Source organism: Corylus avellana, chromosome 3, assembly GCF_965113065.1.
Source record: "Corylus avellana chromosome 3, dhCorAvel1.hap1.2, whole genome shotgun sequence".
In the NCBI taxonomy this organism is placed as follows: domain Eukaryota; kingdom Viridiplantae; phylum Streptophyta; class Magnoliopsida; order Fagales; family Betulaceae; genus Corylus; species Corylus avellana.
The window spans coordinates 27,679,424-27,701,252 of NC_142492.1; the positions used below are offsets into that span (position 1 = coordinate 27,679,424).

At 37.9% G+C, this 21,829-nt stretch overlaps 3 protein-coding genes across 3 annotated transcripts; all 3 read left to right on the top strand.

Annotated features, from left to right (window-relative positions):
• Positions 1 to 13,737: 13,737 nt before the first annotated feature.
• Positions 13,738 to 14,952, top strand: LOC148587044 (uncharacterized). The gene has a single exon (XM_088514463.1). The coding sequence runs from the start codon at positions 13,738 to 13,740 to the stop codon at positions 14,950 to 14,952; it is 1,215 nt and encodes a 404-aa protein (XP_088370589.1).
• A 60-nt stretch (positions 14,953 to 15,012) lies between these two features.
• LOC132174049 (uncharacterized) lies at positions 15,013 to 16,326 on the top strand. The gene is made up of 2 exons (XM_088514464.1): positions 15,013 to 15,891; positions 16,129 to 16,326. Exons 1-2 carry the CDS (start codon positions 15,013 to 15,015, stop codon positions 16,324 to 16,326), a joined length of 1,077 nt encoding a protein of 358 aa, XP_088370590.1.
• Positions 16,327 to 16,380: 54 nt separating this feature from the next.
• On the top strand, positions 16,381 to 17,336 carry LOC148587045 (uncharacterized). The gene is made up of 2 exons (XM_088514465.1): positions 16,381 to 16,524; positions 16,680 to 17,336. Exons 1-2 carry the CDS (start codon positions 16,381 to 16,383, stop codon positions 17,334 to 17,336), a joined length of 801 nt encoding a protein of 266 aa, XP_088370591.1.
• Positions 17,337 to 21,829: the final 4,493 nt, after the last annotated feature.

Consider the following 21,829-nt stretch of genomic DNA (forward strand, 5'->3'; position numbering starts at 1 on the left):
ACACAAAATTAAGTTCGATTATTAAATGATACAAACTTGTATAAAACTTGGTTCAAATCGGTTAATATTTGTGAAAAAGTTTATATAAAGTTTGACTTAGCTCGTTAGCTCGTTCCTATATATATATATATATATATATGGGAAAGAGAAATGCTATGAATACCAAATCTTTTACTAAGTGAATTTTACCAAATTGATGTGTAGCTCATTCATTGGTATCTGTTATATTTTTTTAATTAATTGTTTTGTTTCTCTCCAATGAATGAGCTGCACATCAATTTGATAAGACTCTCTTGGTAAAAGATTTGGTACTCCTAATATTTCTCTATGGGAAAAGTCTACATACTCTTCTCAAGCTACTACCTAATTGACAGTGTTCCCCTCAAAATTTCAATCTGACAATGTCACCTTTAAACTATCAAAAAATTGATAATGTTTTGCCTAAGGCCAGTAAAATGACAAAAATGACTTTAAATTTATTTCAATAATACAAAAAATACTCCAATAGATTTGAAACAAAAAAAAAGAAAAAAGAAAAAAAGCCAAAAATAATTTTCTTTTATTCAAGAAAAAACGAATTTATTATTATTTTTTTTAAAAAAAAAAAAAAAATTATTAAGGGTGTTTTCGTAATTGAGGGAACATTGTCGATTGGGTTGTAGTTTGAGAGAGATATGTAGACTTTCTCCTATATATAATAATTGATATGTTAATATACTAACATAAGTACAAAAGTAACATAGCTATATATTATACTAAATGTTAATATGTTAATATATGTGTTAGTGTATATTAATAGCTATACTAACTATAGTTAAATTATATAATTTTTCATTAATATATCATATATTCATATATGTTATAATTATTGTTATACTTATAGGTTAGGGATAAATGCATTTCTAGTCCATATGGTTTGGAGTTTTGACAAATATCTCTATGAGTTTTAAAAGTGATTAATCATTATATGGTGCAAGGAAAAAAGAACAATTTAGTTCATGTTGTTAGAAAAGTTGATAGAATCCGTTAATATGCTAAATATGGGTGGCTTAACCATTCCCATAGCCTTGGGAGAACCTGTAACATCCCAAGAAATAATTAACTGGTAATTATTCCTTAGTGTGCCTCCTAGTCAAATTTCTCCAAGGAATAAGACCAATGGATCTTGAACTCTCATAAGAGAGCCTACAACAAGAGATTTTTTTTTAATACTTTAAAAGAATCGTTATAACATTCATCATATCAATTATACTAGAAAAACTAAGAAAACATCAAATAATTATGATAAACATCCAAGTTACGATTACCCAAAATGAATTATTACAGACAAAGTCTCAAAAGATACTCAAAGTCTAGAATAAGTTATTCATAACCAATCATTATAGGGTTACCATAAAATTGATAATACTCCCAAAGACCACCTAGAAAGGTATCATGAAGTGGACTATTGAAACATCTCTACACTCAAGAGAGGGTCTAACTCCTCAAAGATCAGTTGAGTAAGGTGGGGACTTTGTGAAGGCGTTCTCTCGTAGTTTCCATTAAGGAAGGGCTTTTGGGAAATCCTCTTATAGTGTTAGGAGAAATTATTCTTGAAAACTACACTCAAGGTATTGGTTAGATGGGAGCTTAACTGTAATACCCCGACAAAATACCCGTTTTAAAAAGCTATAGATTTGGTTAATGATTTTATTAAACAAGGCTTTAAACCAAAAGACCTAAACATTTTTCATATAACCCAATGCCTTGAGACTTTTGGAAACAAAAACCCAAAACCACCCTCACTAGCCAAGTGCGTGCTAGGGGACCACCGAGCGTACGCCCTTGGCCTAGGTGTGAGAGCGCGCTATGGGACCACACGAGTGCTCACTGACCAGCCTTCAAACCATTGGGCAATACCCAAACATATGTCTGAACTTTTTTACCATTGTGTAATAGTACCTGAACGCTCGCCCATCAGTGCCAGAGCGCTCGCTGACATTTCTGAAAGTAATTTTAACCCATTCTCAACTTTTTCGGACCAAAACATGCCCCAAGCTCCTATATAAGCCATACTTTTCGCCTTCAGCCCCCTTCTTACACTGAGAAATCCTAACCCTAGAGTAAAGAGTGATTTTTGAGAGAGAAGGTGGAAGCCTTGGTGGAGTCTTGCCATCCTCAAGGTGATTTCTAGTTTATTTCTTATTCTTCATATTGCTATTATTGCTTTCTTAGTGTTACACATTTTTAAGAATGCATTGGCAAACTCTTGCACCCATTTTATTGCAAAACCAAGAATGATTTTGAAAAGCTTTCAACCCGCCTTTGTTTTCTTTAAAGTTACATGATAGTATGTTTTGTATTTGAATGTGTCTATTTAGAGCCTAGGGAGAGATGTACCAACGCATAGTTCTAGAGAGAAGCCTAAAACACATTTTGGGAGTTTTTGGCCAAGAATCTTAACTCTTTGGCCAAACGCTTGCCCTCGAAAGAGCGCGCTCACCCAAAGCAACACAAACACCCCATAGCCCAAGGAGAAGGATCCTTTCCACTTCATTTGAAATGGAGGGGATCCATTTAGTTGTTTTAAGAGGGCATTTTTGTCCAAATGAAAAACAGGGAGCCCATAAATGACAAAATTACCCCCTAAAAACAACTAACTTGTTCCTCTCCATTTCATTTGAAATGGAGAGGATCCAAGTCCATAGCAAAAAGATGTGTAGGGCGTTACAAGATGTGATGCTAGGGTTTTTAGTAGCTCTTTTTGTTAGATGGAACCTGGTAGAGTTCTTTAGTACTGATTATAACGATGGGTCATATTTCGTTATAGCAGAGATTCGTGATGTCGTAGGATTCGAGCGAGCGCACGAGGTAAGTAAATACTTACAACTTTTTTTCTTAAAAACGTGTGATATGTCAGCTGAATGAGCACACGTATAATATGAGCATGTCTACATTTTTGTATAACTTGAAAAATGCTTTAATAATTGGTTGATAAGATGCATCGTATGACATGGTACATCGGTACGTGCAATATAATGGCTATGAGCTTACTATATAGACTTAATTCTATGGTAAAACTATGTGTGGATGTTTTATGAGGGCCTTGGATCTAATGGTTATTTCGCGACCGGCGCAACCTTAACGAGTTGGTAACTACAAGACGTACATCATTAGTGGCGTGGGCCACCTAAGGTCCGATTCGGTCAGGCTGCTAGTGTTATGGACGGTAGCATACAATGACCAGGACATTCACATTGTATTACACGTCCATTGGGACAACGCCAACCTTGCTGAGAATGTGTAATATCTCGGGTAGACTATATATGATAGCTATAACCTATAAAACATTACTTTTCTGAATTAAAACACCTAGGCGATTGCCGCTAGAAGTACACCACCTTTTATTAACCAAACAATACTTTTACGGTGTATTAACAGAGACAACACCTTTTTCAAACGTTACCAAAAACTGCATGTTTATACCTGCTTAATGATAACTAGCTCATATCATACTCCATTGTGAGATTTACTTACTAAGTCGTTAGACTTATGCTGTTAGTACTCTGTAGGGAACCAGTTCTTAGAACTAAAGAGTGGCACGGTGGCCACTACAGACCTTGCTTAAGAATCTTCTCACTGTTATCAGGTTTGCTTAAGCTATTATTAGTTGCTCCGTGTCTATGTATTGAGGATTATACTTATTCCTTTGATGATTAATAAACTTCTCAGACTTATCTCACCTTCCTATGCATTAACTCTGATGATGCTTAGAGGGGCGGTTTCCCTTTTTAGCTTCCAAGTAGCTAAACTAAGGTAATTGCCAGTAACCCTACCAGACTGGTCAATGCCAGTTTTGGGGGCATTACATTCACTTTTTGCCAAGATTATGTTGCATTACATGGTGTTTGTGTGGACTTGTTCTTTTGTCTTTCTCTTTGTTGTTGATCACTGTTTTTCTTTGTCTAATTGTTTGTAACTTGATGTATTAGAATTATGGGTGAAATGACAGTTACGGTTAGCGGTTATTGGCTAAAACCGCTAACTGTAACCTCTATGCGGTTAGTAAAATCCAGTAACCACTTAGGTGGTTAGCAGTTAATAATCATAATAACCGCTAATCGCTTTTTAAAAGAAAACATTTTAAAAAAAATTAAAAAAAAAAAAACAAAAACAAAAAACAAAACGATGTCGTTTCATATATATATATAAGCAGTTAGCGGTTAATAACTGCTCACCTTTTCACCCCTACTTAGAATGGTGCGAGGGATGTGAGTCTTTAAGGGCAACTAAGGAAGAAAACCTTCGATTGAATGGCCTCATGAAGGAGCAAGATGTGGAGCTCCTTGCATCTGCTTAGAGGCAACTTTCTTAGAAACTGAAGTAGCTGAGTCTGATCTGGTGTAAGCTCCTTGTCAAGCACCATTGTACAATTTTGAAAAGAGGTTTCGGGGGAGTATGTAACCACCTGTCTGAAATTCAAAAGATACATGTGACAAAATCTTAAAAGCCTACCAACCAAATAAGGGCATTTAAAAAGGATAACATCCAAATATCCCAAGGGTCGGCACCAATCAAAATTCCCATTATCTTAATACTACATCAGATAAGGGAATTTGGGAATAACTGTTGGGAATTAGGCCGGCAGGGTGGCCCAGCCCACCAAAACATAAAGTTTACCCTTAAGCTCAAGAGGGCTGCTAGGTGTCCCAAAATCCTTTCCAAAAGCCTTTCCAAATGATCTGAAAAACACTATTTTGGAAAGGAGTGGGAGATAAAAGAGAGAATAAGAATTTTTTAAGGAAAAAAATGCTTGCCACATCATTTGGGAAGCATTTTGGAAAGAATCCCTTGAGATGTCTAGCATTATCCTAAGCTCAAAGCCCATTAATGGGTCCAAAGACTCAATTCTATTAATGCTGTGCGTAGCAAAGAATCCGCTTCAATAGAATAAAATCCAATCCCACAATAACACTAACGTTCCTGATTCAGAGGAAGAAGAATCCTGATACATACCTTATCGTGGGCATAGTCCCACAAATATGATTGGGCTGAGATAGAAGTTCAAATGGTTACATGAGACATGCTATAAATTAAGGGGAAGCTCCAACCAGGTAAAGGGGGACGTGTTGCCCTCAGCTCATAAACTCACACTTATTTCTTTCAACATTCATTCTCATAAACAATCATGGCTTAAGCACCAGAACTATCTCTGCCAACACCCATAACACTAAGAAACTGTTCTAATAGACGAAATGAATTGAAGAATTTAGAGAATATAATCCAACAAAATAAATATGCAAATACATAATATCTTAAGACCATGTGAGGGTAATTAGAGAGAATTAAAGACCAAATTAACCAACTGACACCTAAAAAAAAATATTAGTAAAGAAGGAAATTTATTTATTCCACATGAAATTCCTGAATATTTACAAATAAAGAAGAATTATTAAAAAAAATATCAGCAAAATTAGAAAAATTGGATATTACAAATATAGCATCTACTTGTAAAATTACTTCTCCACCAGATAAATTACAAACAATAGATAAGGCAGGTATCATACAAACACAAATATTAATGAATTAGAAGAACAATTTAATAATGAAATTAATAAAGTAATAGCAGAAAGAGGATATCAAAGAGATTTGAAGAAAGAGAATTAATAAAGTAAAAGCAATTATAATCATTATATATACAAGAACTTGGCATCCTAAGATACCTGCATGCACCTCCCAACCTACAATTTGAAGAAAGAGAATTAATCTTTATTTTCTGAGCCATTAAACTATATGTTTCTCAATCTTCTAATATCACATTCCAATTGTTAGATTGGGTCTTTCATCCCTTTTGATCTGATTCTCCAACATTCCTATTAGACTATAAGTTGGCGAGCTTATTATTCTTGCTCTTTCTTTCTTAATTTCTTTCCCCTTCTCTTACCTCAATGAGAAGCTTAAGTTCTCGCTTATATATTACATGGTTATCTAATTAACATTATATATATCTTAAAAGCATCAAGGGCCTTTGGGTGCCCTAAAAGGACATTATTTGATTTCATGTTGAAAAAGGTTTAGGTCTTCGGGTGATCGAAAAGACACCAGGTTTCTTATGGCCTGCCTGCAGATTGGCTGAAGAGCCAATCTCACTATAATAATAATTATATCTTGGCTTCAAGATTCTTTCTTTGTAGAGTGCGTTCTTGGTTTTGCCATGTGTAAGTTTTCTGTCAATTGGGCAGCTTAGTATGCATGATTATGCATTGAGTAATGTCATTATTTATTTATTATAAATGGTTGGCTCAAGTGGTAAAGGATTTTGGTTTTGGTGGCATACCCATCAAGTTTAAGATTCGAATCTTCTTAAGTTTAAGATTCAGAGTCTTACCCGATCTGTGTGAGGGAGCTTTCTACGGGTCCGGAGTTTGCCCGAAAGGGGTGGCCGCTATGATAGTCGTATAATAGTCTTTCAGAACACAATTTATTTCTCAAATGAATGTTATTTAGTAGAGTGTTATACGACTGTTATATAACTGGGATGCTGTGACAGTAAAAGCCAGTCATTGAGTTTTCATTTTTCTTACGAAGCTTTTACTGATCCAAACGCTGATTTTCACTATCACATCATTTCAATCGTAAGTATATATATCGGTTTACTAAATAGTATTACTTTATTTTTCATAATTAGCAAAGGAAAATTGAAAAGGTGAAGGGGCGAGACATAATGGAGAAGATGAACCTATATATAAGTTCATTGGTGAAAAAGGATTCATATATATGTAGCCTATATTACCAACTTCTCTCTCATTGCTTTTGCCTTTTCAATGGCTCCTTAATTACTCTATCAACTTACTAGCTAGGCTCTCTCTCGAAAGCAACCTCAATGGAATATGAAATCCAAGGGGTCAACCGTACAATGCATATAGTTTCATCTACTTATATATAAATAAATATATTAGAAGCTTTTCCTACTTTCTGGCATTACCGCTTGACTACATCACCGAGTCTTTTAATCATTACATGTTAGACAAATTAAGGTCACATTCAATTCTGCAAGTTGACCATTATATCAACCCATTGGAGAATCTTTTGCATATATTCATGCCCACTTGGATGGACTCCAGCAAATCATAATCTTCTCTGTATTAGGTCATACTTATATAATTACATATATTTTATCCTCTCTCTCTCTCTCACTCACTATAAAACAATGTGGATCTTTCAAAGGACAGATTAAAAAGAAGCAAAGAAATGTGGAGCATGTCTTTGACAATGACAAGGTTTTTAACCTTTGAATGATGTTCAAGTTGAGGAAGATGATCATTAAATTACGAGGTGGTCGGTGTGGGCATTCCTGCGCTTGTCCAATCTGTGTGCATGGGCCGCCAGGCCACTGACTTCCTGCATATATTCTATCACTTATTGACAAATAGTCTCCAAGAATATCTTCTTCACATATACTTTTATTCCTTGTATGTTGAGTGCATGCAATCAAACTGAAAAAGACGACAAATTTAACATGGGAGTTGATCGAGTAGCTGACTCATCTCTAAAGTTTAATAATTTTTACTTTGCATTCAAGTTATTGTCATTTGTCAGGGTGTTTTCTCAGGGTGTTTGACCCCCAAGATCTTATAATTTATGATACTCCAGTACAATTGTAACACAAAGGGCAACTCCCAAGTGGTAGGGCCTAATTGGTCTCGGTGGTATGTCTATTAAGTCTAAGGTTCGAATTTTTTTAAGTATAAGTAATTTTTTAGGGCACTTTGCATGGATCTTAGACTTATCCGATAAGAGTAAGTACACGATGTGACTAGCTAGGATGGTAATTTGTGTTTGCGTGTCAGGTTTGAGTCATATCGACGCATGTGTATAAGACTATATTACATCAAATAAACAAATTACAGGCTATATTACATCAAACACATGCGTGTCAGGTTATGATTGACACGCATGTGTTTGCGTGTCAATCATAACCTGACTCATTTAATTCAACGGGTAAAATCTCTCAATCTCAACACTCTAATTTTGTATTGTATTTATGTCAGATTTGCGGGTCATGTTAAAAATCGTTTGTTATTATGTCGTGTGTTAGATTTAGATCGTGTTGAAGCAAGTGTATAAGACTATATAGGTCAACTCTAACCCAACCCACTTAATTAAATAGGTCAGATTACTCAATCTTAAGTATCATTTAATTTCGTGTTGAGTTCATGTCGAGTTCACAAGTCGTATAAAAAATTACTAACCCTAAATGTGACGCTAAGCTACCTTAGAGGAATTTTCCGTCATTAAAATAAAAATAAAAAAAAATAAAAAATAAAAAATAAAAAAGGCTTTTCCTTGCAGAAAAACCAAAAGTCCAGTGGGAATATTTTATAAAACACTGAGCCCCATGCCACAATGGAAAAGAAAGTGATAGTAAGAAGCAAAAAAAAAAATTTGAGACATACTCTTAATTCTACTAGGTAAAGAGCTATTGACTAAAACCTAGGGTCCTAGAGGACTCTTACTTGATTTGGCCAGCAACCATATGATGGAAACTCCCTCCGCGAGATTATACCTTATTTGGAAAATGTAGAAATATGACAAAAGTTTGTATGCTCATTATTTTATGCTATTTCTCCTTTAAGCCTTATTATATTATTAGTGTTACGGTTAAGCCCTAATTTTTTTTTTTTTTTGGATGACATTTTGGTTATTAATAATTTTGTTTATTTTATGGGATGAATATAATATTGGGCATTGCACATTCATTTGATTTGATGTATATAGCTTGTAATTAATGAGATTAATTCACAGAAAATCTAAACCAATTTCTTGTGACTCATAATTTATAAACCTTAGTTCGTAGTCGGTAATGAAATTCGGCATTTCATCTTATAACTATAACATATCAATCATGATAATCATGAAAGTAATTAATGAGTACTTCTGATTGATATGTTGATGTGTTTGGAATGCATTGAATTAAAGCACGTGAATTATTATTCTATAAAGTATAGTTAATTGAATAATTTAAACGCATGACTATACTTATATCATTAACTCTCAATTTTAAGAAGAATGTGATTTCAAATGTGAAATGTATGTCTCTTCAATACATTTAGAAATTTGATATTTCTTGATCAAAATCTTGTTTCAACTTCATCATAAATTGAAAATTGACTCCGGTTGTTTAGTATGTTACTCTTTAAGGTTTTGAATACATGGGATTTTTCACTTCTTTATAATTGGAGGAAAACATTGGAACTTTTTGTAATAGGCTTGTGAATTTTATTAAGGAATTATCAAAACAATTGTAATGCCCCGACTTTTCGTACTCAATTTGTATTGATATTGTACCTAAACATTAGTCTCTATACTTTTCTTAACTCTTATGATATTTTTTTAAACCTATCTTTCCATTTAAAGTTAATTTGTTTAAACCTATCTTCTGATCTCAGCCTCCCATCCAGACGAACCATCATTGGGTCGGACAGTAGTCTGGCAGTCATGACACTATCTTCTCTAAAAATCCTCTATGAATTCACTTTTAACACTTCTGGATTAGTTTATTGTAGTGTTTATGAAACATTATCCTAATTTATTTAGAAACCCTAATTTCTATCAGAACTTTTCTTTTCCCATATTCCATATTACAAAAGACTTTGGTAGCACGTACAACGACGTGTTTATGAGTGTAAACAAATCTCACGTAGAACCCCTTTAGACTTTATAAAAATATCCTCAAAACTTCCTTTTTATAATATTAGCCATAAAAACATAATCATTGTCATGGTTACACAATTTTTTGGGCATCATATCTAAAAAATTAACTTTACATCAGATTTTGGGCGATAAAGAAGTCCTATTCAAGGTCTTAATTGAAGCAAGAGGCCAGGTCTAATTCTATATAGCTCTCACAACTCCTAACTCAACATAAATAACAAGATCTTGTCCAAGTCTACCTTAAATCTTCAGACTATAAATAGGCCCCTACACAAGGTATAAATATATCTTCCCATACTCTCTCAAACTTTGATTCTTTTGTAGTTATTTGGAGAGCAGGTATTGGAGTTTGCCTGGCATAGATGCTGGCGGATCTTTTGACGCTTTTATTCTTTTGTAGTTATTTGGAGAGCACAACGACGTATTGCAGATCTAGAAGGTCCCGAAAAATGTGCAGTCCACACCGTGTCGAAAATTGTTCTAACAAATGCAAATTTTATAATGCTACTTAGAGCATTATAACGACAATGTAGCGTTTTCACTTATAAGTTTATACACTCATTATTACGACACCAAAATAATAATGAACTATGCGCATATTATTATTTGGGGATTACAACTGTGATATGGCTTTATTTATCTATGTAAAAGCTAAATGGGCATTATAACAACATATTTAAAATTTTAACTAAGAAAATAAACAAAAGCCAGAGTTTAGAGATTATATCCGATAATTAACTTTGCTTAAAACGAAAACTTGAATTTCTAGACCGAGATTTCCACTTCGCATGGCTTTACTACCCAAAAGCTCTCTCTCTCTTATGCACAAATAAATACAAAAGTTAAACGTATCACAAAGAAAGAGGGATGAATCGTGTGAGAAATCCCTTAATATTTTGGTCCTATTTATAGCTATTCGGGGTAGCTACTATTCAACCTTACATGGACGATAGACAGGCTCGTCTGAATGTGATTTAACATGTCACACCTATGGTTTTCTTACATTTGTTCGTCCGAATAGACTACCTTTGCAACCGAACGAAATCGTGTCAACATGCACTAACTCGAGAAATGCTAGGTGTCAATATTTTCTCCATATTTTGCTTATATTCTCGTACAAATCAACTATTAAATTTGTGGACTATATATAAGTCAATGGTGAACTCCACAAATCTAATGGTTGATCTATTGAATTTATTGAAGAATATATAGGTCAAATATGAGAAACTTATTGATCCCTACCATTTCTCCTCTAACTCTTTCTCCCACCTATCCTTATAATTGCCACATGGCAGATCCCTAGCCACGTGTTGGTGGCGGCCTTTGAACAGAGCCCTCTCAAGTTTGGATGACCACATCATCAAAACTTGATCTCCAAATTCGAACTATAGTTCAAACGAAACCTTTGCAAGTTTAGACGACCGCAGCTGAAATATGTTTTCACGGTGTTTCCTTCGTTCGTTCCGACAGGCCCCTTTACAATTTTGGACAGAATGCTTCTATTCTAATATTTTATTCTAATTATACGCATGCACTTGTGATTAATTTGGTCATAAATTTTGTTATGAGTGTCAGAATCATGCAAAAGACCAAATTCAGAAAGCTCTTTTTGGGGTGCACGTCGTTGTCACTCAACTAAAGTTTGGTGACATTTTTGAGCTTAAACTCCATCGTTTTTTCCCTCCAAATCCCCATTTCAATTTATCCGGCCACTTCCATTTGCTAGAAATACTAGCTTATTTCTTTTAGGGACAGATAGGGTACTCCCATATCTTATAATCAAACATTTTAATAAGTTATTCCATTCGTTTTGATAATTTTTATTATTATTTTATGTGATTTGATTTCTCGGGCATTATAGCTACTTACCTCGGTCCACGGCCCTAGATCAATTTTCTTACATCTTGCAAATTATTCATTTCTTCTTAGAAAATTACTAGTTTATCTTTTAGTTTGTTTGAGATTGCGTTTAAAAAATAGAACTTTTAAGTCAAAAAGCTCTTTTTGGCAAAAGCTTCATTTTTAAGCTTTTGCCAAAAGTGCGTTTTTGTCATTTTTAGGTTTTTTAGAGCCTTAAAAGCGCTTTTAATTTTTTTACCAAACGAGTATATTTTTTTTCCTTCAAACGGACTTTTTGAGTGATAACGCATTTTTATGCTCCTCAAATGCAATTTCAAACAGGCCCTAGGGCAAACAATCGCACTTTTAATGCATAAAGAAAGAATTAATTAGTTTTTAGATTTATTTAATTTTCGTAATCATTTAGGTTTTATATTTTAACAGCCTGTTTGGGATTGCGTTTGAAAAACAGAGCTTTTAAGTCAAAAAAATACTTTTTGACAAAAACATAATTTTTAAACTTTTGCCAAAAGTGCGTTTTGGCAATTTTTAGGATTTTTGGATCCTTAAAAGCGCTTTCAATTTTTTTTACCAAACGAGTTTTTTTTTTTTTTTTTTTTTTTTTTTTTTTTTTTTTTTTTTTTCCAAACGGATTTTTTGAGTGTTAAACGCATTTTTAAGCCCCTCAAACGCATACTCAAATAGACCCTAAGAGTTAAAGCATTTTTGTAATTCAATAATGGGTTTGGCCTAGAGTCAATTAAAATAGGGTTAGAGTTATTTTTATAATTTAATAATGGGCTTAGCCCAAAAGTCAATCAAATTAAACTAGGATTAGGGTTTTGTTAGTCTATTTAAGCAAACTCTTGTACTCCTATAAAATATGTTTTCTTAGACGTATGATTGCTCCCTTCTTCTTGGTAGTAAAACTCTACCAAAACCCCATTGTTGATCGGTGAGACTCTGATCAAGGTTTATTTATTTTTTTAAGTTATTCTCTTTCCGTCCTGCGCCAACTTCTTTTGAAGCACGGCCTTCCATGTAACTTTTGATGGCTTGATTTGTTGGGTCGTGGATCAGCTAAGTTGGGCCCAATAAAACGATTTGCTGGCCCATCCCTAGAGCTCGGTCATTTTTACTGTTCACCATGTTTATACTCGGCAAATTTATGCCCATTTGTGCCCAGTGAACCACGTTCGGTTAGGAGGCTCGGTAAACCGAACCTCACATGAATGTGAATTCCCGAGAAAGCACTCTCAGAATATTATATATACTTGCATAAATATCCCATTTACCGTTCTCCAATATATTATTGACACGTGGACTCTCGGTAAGTCCACAATGTTGGATGAACAGGTACAACCCGATGCCTATAAAAGGGGAGTCCCCTCTTTTATTCTGGTAATCTTCTTTTTTCTCTCATTAACTGAATATTTCTGATTATCTTTATCTTTGAAGTTATTTTTTCTCTTAAACACTGTGACTAACTTAGGCATCGGAGCTATCCCCCGCCGGACAACGCCGGCAGCTTTGATCCCTTTTCTTTGACATTTCTCAGCCAGATAAATCCCAGTAGACATCAAGATATTTATGAGATCCATCCTACGCCATCATTCGGAAAACTACTTAAACAGTTTGGCACCGTCTGTGGGAACTCGATTTTTTATCGGTTCTTACTAATCTCAAATATTCCAATATGGTGAACGCTCCCCCACACCCTGTTACACCTCCAAACCCTGACCCTGTTACACCTCCACACACCGACCCTATTACACCTCCACACCCTGCTCCAAATGTTCAAACCAATATTCTTGGAACATCACACGAACCAAACACCCAAGCAACCTTATTGGAAAGTTTTATGAAGCGAATAGTTGAATCAATGGAAGCTATGAGGAAACAGAACGAGGAGATCGTCTCTAGGTTAACTCATAGAGAAGATCAGATGCACGAAGGAAGGCAAGAAGGAGAATTCCAGGAACCACCATCGCCGACTCGACAGCAGTCGGCCCGGCCAGACGCTGAAAGTTCGATACGTGGGAGTCATACTACTATACAAACCAGGAGAGACTCTCACCGAGAAAGATCTTGTAACAAGGTACAGTTTGGTGGTAAGTCTCATCGTGGCGAAACTGTCACGCCAAATCCCATCATAATCGCCCTCACCAAGGTTGTTCTCACCATCCGAATCCTGAAGGGGTTGTCATGAATAAAGAGGTGCGAGATCTTCAGGAGAAGTATGAGAAGATGGCTTTTCTAATTGAAAATGGTGAAAATCAATCCTTAGCTAAAGATCTTATGCAATATACCAATCTGCCTTTCACTGACCGAGTAATGAGATTTCCTCTTCCTGACAAATTCAAAATGCCTTGGGTCAATAAGTATGACGGAAGCACAGATCCTTATGATCATATGGAGAGTTTCCGAGCTCACATTATTCTTCATGATACTCCAGACGAGATAGCTTGCCGAGCTTTCCCACTAACTTTGGAAGGTATTGCCAAAGAATGGTTTGGAGGTCTGAGTCCTAAATCTGTTGACAACTTCGATTTTCTCAGACAACAATTTCTGGGTCAATTCATTGCTGTTCAGAAAAGAAAGAAAAACCCAGTTTATTTACTGGCTATCATCCAAGGGAAAACCGAGTCTTTAAAAGATTATATGTTACGTTTTAATCGGGAGAAGTTGATGGCCGAAACCCCGGATGAACAAATTGTGCTTTCAGCTTTGATGCATGGCATAAGAGCTGATGGGCCGTTAATGGCCGAGTTAGCTCAGAAATCAACCTCGGGAACTCTTCGGCAGTTCACGAACAAAGCTGAAGAATTCATTAACCAAGAAGAAACTATCTCAGCTTTGATGAAGTCCAAACCCGAGGAGAGTAAGCATGTCGCTGACTCGGTTAGAATAACACCAAAGGCTTTGGTGGAGAAAAAGAAGACAAGAGATCATCAGATGGTGAGAATCCCAAAAAAGAAGATTGAGTTACCGCCCAAGCAGAATCAACAGCAACAGTATGTAGGGTGGACACCTCTGAACACAACTGTTTACAAGGTATTCATGGAGGTCAGGAAGGATCCGAGCTTCCGATGGCCTGGAAAAATGAAAGCTCTTCCCCAAAATTGGACCACTCATAAGCTTTGTGAATATCATAACGATCACGGGCATTATACCGAAGATTGTATAAGCCTTCGGTTTGAAATTGAAAAGTTTCTCAGAAATGGGAAGTTGTTGAAGTTTGTAGCCGAAGAGAAAGGTCGAGAGAAAAATCCTCAAAACGAGCAGAGTCATCGTTCATCACAGAACATGGAGCCGAACAATAATAATTTTCGCAATCAGAGACAAAAGCGTGATGAACCGAGGGTCCCTCATACCAATCAACAAAACCCTCAGAATCAAACCATAGTTGGGGAAATCTGAACAATCTCAGGCGGATTGGCTGGGGGAGGGGAATCTAGTTCGGCAAGGAAAGCCTATGTTATGCAAGTGAGAACGAAAGAAGTTTTTTCGCTTGAAAAGCCCTCCAAAGCCCAGAAACTAGAATCGGGCGTTCTATCATTTTCGGAGGAGGATGTGAAAGAAGTTTCAAAGCCACATGACAATGCGTTGGTGATAACTCTGACAGTGGCTAATCATGCTATTCACCGAGTTCTAGTGGACAATGGAAGTTTGGCTGATATTCTCTACTGGACAGTTGTTCAAAAACTAGGCGTTGGCCGAGGGAAGTTAAAGCCTTTCTTATCACCATTAATCGGGTTTGCAGGGGAGCGTGTTCAACCCATCAGAATGATTTCTCTTCCAGTAACAGCAGGAACCGCTCCTAAACAGTCCACAATCATGGTGGATTTTTTGGTGATTGACCAACCATCGGCGTATAATGTAATCATCGGTCGCCGAACTTTGAACCAACTGAAGGCTGCAACTTCTACTTATTATTTGAAGATGAAATTTTCGACGACCGAAGGCGTCGGAGAGGTTAAAGGTGATCAAGTTGTCACCAGAAAGTGTTATAATACATCTTTGAAGAGGTGCCCAGAATCAGCACTATTGACAATCGGCAATTTGGGCAGTGAGAAGAAAATCCAATTGAAGAAAGAACCAACCGAACCACTGGTTGATATACCAATAGCTGAAGGAAAGATTGTAAAGGTCGGTTCTCAACTAACTCCAGAAGCCAAGGAAGTTCTCATCCGCTTCCTTCAGGAAAATTTGGAAGTTTTTGCATGGTCTCCCAAGGACATGCCGGGGATCGATCCTAAGGATATTGTTCATCATTTGAATATTAATCCAGAGATCAAGCCTGTGAAACAAAAGCGAAGGAAGTTTGCACTTGAGAGAAACATGGCAATTGCCAAAGAGGTAGACAAGTTACTTAGAGCCTAGTTTAATGAAGAAGTCTATTATCCCGATTGGTTAGCCAATGTGGTCATGGTCAAGAAGTCCAACGGGAAATGGAAGATGTACGTGGACTTCACCGATCTTAACTAGGCTTGCCCGAAAGATAGTTTTCCACTACTACACATAAGTTCGTTAGTTGATTCAACGGCCGGGTATGAACTTCTAAGCTTCATGGATGTGTTTTCTGGTTACAATCAGATCTTCATGCACCCATCTGATCAAGATAAAACGGCGTTTATCACTGACCGAGGCTTGTATTGCTACAAAGTCATGCCTTTCGGTCTGAAAAATGCCGAAGCTACCTACCAAAGGCTAGTAAACAAGATGTTTCAGGAGCAGATTGGGAAGAATATGAAAGTTTATGTCGATGACATGTTGGTCAAGAGCAGGCTGTAGATAAATCATGTGGCGGATTTACAAGAGGCGTTCACAACGTTGAAACGGTTCAAGATGAAGTTGAATCCTACGAAGTGCGCATTTGGGGTTTCATTGGGAAAGCTCCTCGGATATATGGTGTCAAGCCGAGGAATTGAAGCCAACCCAGAGAAGATTCAAGCAGTGCTGGATATGCAATCTCCAAAGAATACAAAGCAGGTGTAACAATTGACCGGTAAAATTGCAGCATTGAATAGGTTCATCTCTCGATCCACAGATAAATGCCTTCATTTCTTTAAAATTCTAAGGAAAGCTTTCGAATGGTCAGAGGAGTGTGAGCGAGCTTTTGAGCAATTCAAGAAGTACTTGGTTAGCCCACCTCTCCAACCGCGGTCAGTGTGGCTTTGATTAGAGAAGAGGAGGGAGTTCAGAAACCAGTTTACTTTATCAGCCGAGCGTTACATGGCGCTAAGGAGAGGTATGTGCAAATGGAAAAACTTGCTTTTGCTCTGGTCATTGCATCTAGAAAGCTTCGACCGTACTTTCAAACCCACACAATCAATGTGTTGACCAAGTATCTATTGAAGAAAGTGCTTCGGAAGTTGGATCTGTCTGGTCGGTTAGTTAATTGGGCGATTGAAATTAGTGCGTTCGATATCCATTTTATTTCACACAATGCTATCAAAGGCCAATCACTTGCGGACTTCCTGGTAGAATTCACCAATACGCAAGACCTGGAAGCTTGGCCTAAAGAAAAAACATGGGTGATTTATGTGGATGGTTCCTCTACAAAGAAGAACGGTGAAGTTGAAGTGGTGATGATCACACCAGATGGAAAAGAGTTAAAGAGTTCGTTAAGATTAGAATTTAAGACTACTAATAACGAAGCAGAATATGAAGCAATAGTAGCTGGGCTCGGCTTAGCCCGGGAGATGGAGGCAAAGTTTATGAAAATACGGAGTGACTCTCAGGTGATTGTCGGCCATATTCATGGCAAATTCAAGGCTAAGGGCAATAAAATGAAGCTATAATTATCCAAAGTCCAGAATATGCAAAAGGCTTTCAAAAAATTTTGCATTGTTAAAATCCCAAGGGAAGAGAATGAGAAGACAGATCTTTTAGCTCAGTTAGGGTCAGCAACTGATGATGGAGTAGAAAAAACCGACCAACCGATACAAATTCTACAGCAGCCTACTATCACCGAGGAGGTCATGGTTTTAAGTGTTGAGGTCATGCCGGCCTGAGCCGAAGAGATTGTCTGTTATCTAGAGAAAGGAGTTCTCCCAGTAGATAAAAGGAAGGCTATGCAATTAAAAAGAAAAGCTACTCGATTCACTCTCCTCAATGGCGCCCTTTTTAAAAGAGGTTTTATGCTACCTCTCCTTAAGTGCGTTTCTCAAGAAGAGGGTAATTATATCCTCCAAGAGATACATGAAGGAATTTGTGGCAGTCATTCAGGAGCTCGAATGTTAGCACACAAAGCTGTTAGAGCAGGATTCTTTTGGCCGGGTATGAATCGGGATTCCATACAAATTGTCAAAACTTGTGATAATTGCCAACGTTTTGCCAACATCATCAAGCAACCGCCTAAGGAGCTTAGTTCAGTCTCCTCGCCAAGGCCGTTTTCAAAGTGGGGAGTGGATATAGTAGGGTCGTTACCTCCAGGAAAGGGGGGTGTTCGGTTCGCTGTAGTTGTCGTGGATTATTTTACAAAATGGGCAGAGGTCGAGGCCTTGGTTAACATTACAGCGAAAAATATCGAGAAGTTTCTTTGGAAAAATGTTATCTGCCAATATGGAATTCCTCATGCCTTTGTTACAGACAATGGCAAACAGTTTGATTGTGATTCCTTTCGAGACTGGTGCGCCGGGCTTCATGTTCGCCAATACTTCTCATCTCCAGGACATCCTCAAGCAAATGGACAAGTAGAAGCAACGAACAAAACCATATTCATGATCCTGAAGAAGAAGCTCGGGCAGCACAAAGGAAACTGGGCAGAAGTCCTTCTCAAGGTTTTATGGGCATACCGTTTCACCAAAAGAACCTCGACCGAGGAAACCCCTTTTCCTTTAGCCTATGGAACCGAGGCTATCATTCCAGCCGAGATTGGATCGAGGAGCTTTCATGTAGACACCTTCAACCCCAAACTCAACGGCAAGGGTCTGAAATTACATCTCGATTTATTGCAAGAGAAGCAGGATCAGGATCAAGCTCAGGTTACTATGGCAGCATACCAACAGAGGGTAGCTCGATATTTCAATTGGCGGGTTAAACATTGTAATTTTCAATTGGCGGGTTAAACAATGTGGCAAAGCATGAGCGTATCATCTCACAAACTCCGAAGGCAAGCCACTCTAACGACCATGGAATGCTGAGCATCTTAAGAAGTATTTTGTATAGAATTATAATTCTCAGAGCTTCACTTTTGTTGTACTCCTGTTATAACGAATAAATACTCATGAATGAAGGATTCTCTGAGGTTATAATCATGCAGAAGTCTTAAAAATGCAGCAGACCATACCTTTTATCTAAACACTAAAAAAACAACAACTAAATAAAGCATTCTCCGAGAGCCACCTTTGGAGAAATGTCTATAACACTTTCCGACCCTTCGGTAAAATATAGCCGGAGATTTTCTCGAACTTTGTTCGATGAAATTTCACTAAGGAGCTTTCCCAAACTTAGCCTTTACTCCAAAGGTTCCACCTCGGAGAAATATAGCTGGAAAGTTTCCCGAGCATCGCTCGAGCATCGCTCGGTGTATTATCACTAAGGCACTTTCACCAAGGAAGAGTTCGGAAACATAGTTGAACAAGCGTTTTTTGAACTAACCACATTTTCCCTAAAAGGTTCCACTTTGGAGGAATATAACCGGAGAGTTTCCCGAACTTAATTCGGTGAAATATCACTAAGGCGCTTCCCCAAAGATGAAGTTCACAAACTTAATCGGACTCTACGATCTAAAACTTAACTTTTCCCCAAAGGTTACTATTCGGCGAAATATAGCCAGAGAATTTTCCGAACTTTGTTCGATGAAATTTCACTAAGGCGCTTTCTCGAGGAAGAAGTTCACAAGCATGACTAACGCCAGCATCTTCCTAATTTAAACCTTTACCAAATGTTTGGCAAAACATAGTCGAACCAAACACTCGGCATACCGAATGTTCAAATATTGCGTTTAAACCTAATGTTTCCCCAAGCATGCACATTCAGTATTCCTCTCGGTAATCCGCGTAAGGCTCAGTAAGTCATGCACTCCATCCACAAATTCCAGAAAATCAAGCAATAATCAAACACACACAGTGATCGGCGATTACTCGTATTTTGTGAGCGTACTTTCTATGAGCAAACACACACATAATAGACTCAAAATTTTACCCTTCATAAGATTCCCATCATTATAAATTCAAAATTTATAAACAATAGGAATCGAGGGGGTATACATATATAAAGCATAAGTTATGAAGCATAGAAGAATTAATCATTTCAGAAACATTCCTATTTCATTATCAGAGTAAAGCAATTAGATACAAGGAGGGAATTATGTCATTTTAGAGGCTACAAAAAAAATATATATATATATCATCAAATCAAATCAAATAGCACCATCCGATGCACGGTCCCATTCCTCATTAGATACAGTCACTGATTTTTTCGAGTCATCAGGTGCTTCAGCATGCTTGGTTGCAGTAGAAGATTCCCCGGTCCGATATCGAGGGAATGGGCTAAAACCGAAGATTGTAATGCCTTTACAGTCAGCCATCTACTCTTGACCAACCACAGCTATCTTCGAAATGGCCTCTTCATTGGGGGGAACATCTTCAAGCTTAATTGTGTCCAGATCAACACCTTCGGGAGGACTTTTTGACCAACTCCAAAAGGTCTCAAAACCGGAGATGAAGCCTATACCCCAGCCATAATCTCAGCCCCATGAAGCAAAAGAAAGCTGTTTATAGAAATTTCGAGCTTTATCCTTGTATCTGGTCACTTGCTCTTTAGCTCGAGAAAATTTTCCTTCAAAACTTACAGCTTCCTTTTTAGCAACCTTAAGCCTCTTCTGTGTTGATTTTTGTTTTTTCTTAGCAGCCAGAAGTTGCTCCTCGGATGCCTTTAATTTTCCCTCAGCCACTTCGGCTCATGTACATTGCGCAGCCGAGTATTTTTGAGCCTCTTCAAGCTCCTCGAAAACCGAATTAATGCGAGACTCGGTAGCTCGACATTGAAGTTCAGCATCGGCAAAACTCTCCTTAAGATGAGTTGCTCCATCCTCAAGAGTCGAGTAATCAGCCAGCAAATTTGCGTACTTTGCTTTCTCAGCAGCTAGCTCGGATTCCGAATTCTATGACCAAGAAACTGCTCCAACACTTTGAGCCTCCAACCTGGCAACCTGCTCACCCGAGAGAAGAAGCACACTCTGTTGCTGGAATGACAGTTCTTTTAGTCGTTTTATCTCGGCCTCAGCCTCTTCAAGCTTTTTCTTGATATTCTCGGTTTCCAGAGCCGAGTTCTCAGCAGACCTTCTAAAGTTGAGGTAGTAGTTCAAACTGTGCATTGATCCCTGCAAAAGAAAAAAGTTTTAGAATCACCCGATTTTATCTTTAAAAGGAATAGAAAACAAAGAGCAATTTACCTCCAACTGGTGGTACAGCATGTGCTCCATCACTTCCTTCGGAAGCTGGGCTCTGACTTCTGGCGAACTATTAGCTGCGATCAGATTTACCAAAGTAGCAAAGGGATTTCCAAGCCAGTTGTCACCCAGTCGAGTGAGAGGCTCCCCAAATGACCAAGTTTTTGGGTCAGGTGTACGATCTACCGAAGGACCTGTTGGTCGTGAAGTCTCGGTAGGATTCTGTGCGGGTTCACTAGGAGTGCTATCTCTCGGCAGCTGAGGTGAACCTCCAAGGCTGGCTGAGTCTCCTACAGTTTCATCCGCAGTTGCAACAGTCTCGATATCCACTTGCTCGGGAACCACATGGGCATCGGCCACCTCTTCAGCCGTTGGAAGCTCGAAAGCTAGAGGCTCAGGAATCACTCGCTCATTGCCCGCAGACTCGGTAACCGAGGGTTCAAAAGTCACGAGCTCCTTGGCAGCTTGAGTTCCAACACCTGCAGTTTCTGTATGTGCATATTCGGGTTGCAAGGATAGGCCCCCAGCCTCGGTTTGACTAGGGTAAACCACGGCTAGCGGCGGTATTATTGTCATCCTTGAGGCAAGCTCCCTGAGAATATCACCGACGTCTACCGGATCCTCCTCCGAAGAATCAGAAGCACTTTGGTGTGCGGCTTCAGCAGAAGTTAAAGGTAGGGGAACTGCCGAGATTGGTTCGACTTCTAAAACCTCGGAGAAAGGAGGTCCAGGCCTCACTGGTGTGTGAGAGGACGATCGGGGGGTCGGTTTGCAAGAAGGACATCTCGGGCTGATGTGCCTTGTTCTCCTAGAAATTCTCTGACACCCCTAAGAACCAAGGAATATGCTCTGACATAAGGAGCGGGTGCTTCAACTTCAGAAGCTCCAAGTACCCCC

What these genes read in the sequence shown, in the direction of transcription:
- LOC148587044 (XM_088514463.1), top strand. Translation starts at nt 13,738, where the DNA reads ATGAATAAAGAGGTGCGAGATCTTCAGGAGAAGTATGAGAAGATGGCT.
- LOC148587045 (XM_088514465.1), top strand. Translation starts at nt 16,381, where the DNA reads ATGAAGTTGAATCCTACGAAGTGCGCATTTGGGGTTTCATTGGGAAAG. An exon ending in CTCCAAAGAATACAAAGCAG is followed by an intron (nt 16,525 to 16,679) that starts GTGTAACAATTG and finishes GTACTTGGTTAG; the next exon opens with CCCACCTCTCCAACCGCGGT.
- LOC132174049 (XM_088514464.1), top strand. Translation starts at nt 15,013, where the DNA reads ATGCAAGTGAGAACGAAAGAAGTTTTTTCGCTTGAAAAGCCCTCCAAA. An exon ending in ACATGGCAATTGCCAAAGAG is followed by an intron (nt 15,892 to 16,128) that starts GTAGACAAGTTA and finishes GGTTACAATCAG; the next exon opens with ATCTTCATGCACCCATCTGA.